At 38.3% G+C, this 1,121-nt stretch overlaps 1 protein-coding gene across 1 annotated transcript; it reads left to right on the top strand.

Annotated features, from left to right (window-relative positions):
• Positions 1–72: 72 nt before the first annotated feature.
• LOC112093046 (ubiquitin-conjugating enzyme E2 10-like) lies at positions 73–1,039 on the top strand (the record flags this gene model as incomplete). The annotated part of the gene is made up of 2 exons (XM_024170645.1): positions 73–237; positions 642–1,039. Coding segments are annotated over 2 exons (309 nt in total), but the record flags the coding sequence as incomplete, so codon positions are not given.
• Positions 1,040–1,121: the final 82 nt, after the last annotated feature.

Genomic DNA, 1,121 nt, shown 5'->3' on the forward strand with positions numbered 1-1,121 from the left:
TTTGCCGACAGAACTAGGGTGCTGCTGTCATTGTCACGTAATCACATATAGCATAATTGCATCGGATTGTAGGGGTCCGATTTCTCTCTCTCTCTCTCTCTCTCTCTGTGTGACATTGGAGGACTTTTGCAGGTGGCATTTAGAACAAAGGTGTTCCACCCAAACATAAACAGCAATGGAAGCATTTGCCTTGATATCTTGAAGGAGCAGTGGAGCCCTGCTCTAACTATCTCGAAGGTTCTTGTCTTATAACCCTGATATTGTGAATATAATTGAAAAAAAAGCAGCACTTATTGGGATCTATAATTAATTGTGGAATGACGATAGAATTACTAGAGCCTATAGGGCTAGTTTTTCTCTCTCTCTTTCTCTCTCTCCCTCTGTGCTTGTGTGTGTCAACCCCTCTGTAGGTGCAGAAGAGAGTGACTTTAAACCTTGTCATTTGTGCACCCTCTTTAAATTATATACGTCAATGTGCAATCAAAACGTGGTTCATTTGAGTTCTTTAACGGAACATCATGTTTTTTATGAATCTAATTTTGAGTCTTGAATTCAATAGGAGACAAAAGTCTTTTTTTTATTTTATTTTAAATAATCGGTTTATGTTGTGGAGTCAATTATTGTTTGGTTTCTGTCTCCAGGTGTTGCTTTCAATCTGCTCTCTTTTGACGGACCCAAATCCCGATGATCCATTGGTGCCGGAGATTGCTCACATGTACAAGACGGACAGAAACAAGTACGAGACAACTGCGAGGAGCTGGACCCAGAAATATGCCATGGGCTAAAGGAAACATGGTATGTGCGATGGAGGGAAACCTATTATCTCTGAGTATTTAGCCTTGTAGCCCCAAGGATGAAATGTTCTTCCATCACTTGAATCTTGACATTGTCTACGCAAGAGGTCCATTAGCCTATATTGGTTGAAAAATGAAAGAAACACCGGCTATTTTTTAATCAATTGTTTGTAATTGTGATATTTGGAACAATACGTGTTGCATAGAACTAATGAAACTATCCTTGTTTATTTTTCAGTTAAAAAGATAACAAATTTATCATATGCAGCTAAATAGTCATGCCGTATAAATAAACAACTCGAAATGCAGAAATGGGTTTTGAGTTTT

Source organism: Morus notabilis, unplaced genomic scaffold (genome assembly GCF_000414095.1).
Source record: "Morus notabilis unplaced genomic scaffold, ASM41409v2 Scaffold10302, whole genome shotgun sequence".
Classification (NCBI taxonomy): domain Eukaryota; kingdom Viridiplantae; phylum Streptophyta; class Magnoliopsida; order Rosales; family Moraceae; genus Morus; species Morus notabilis.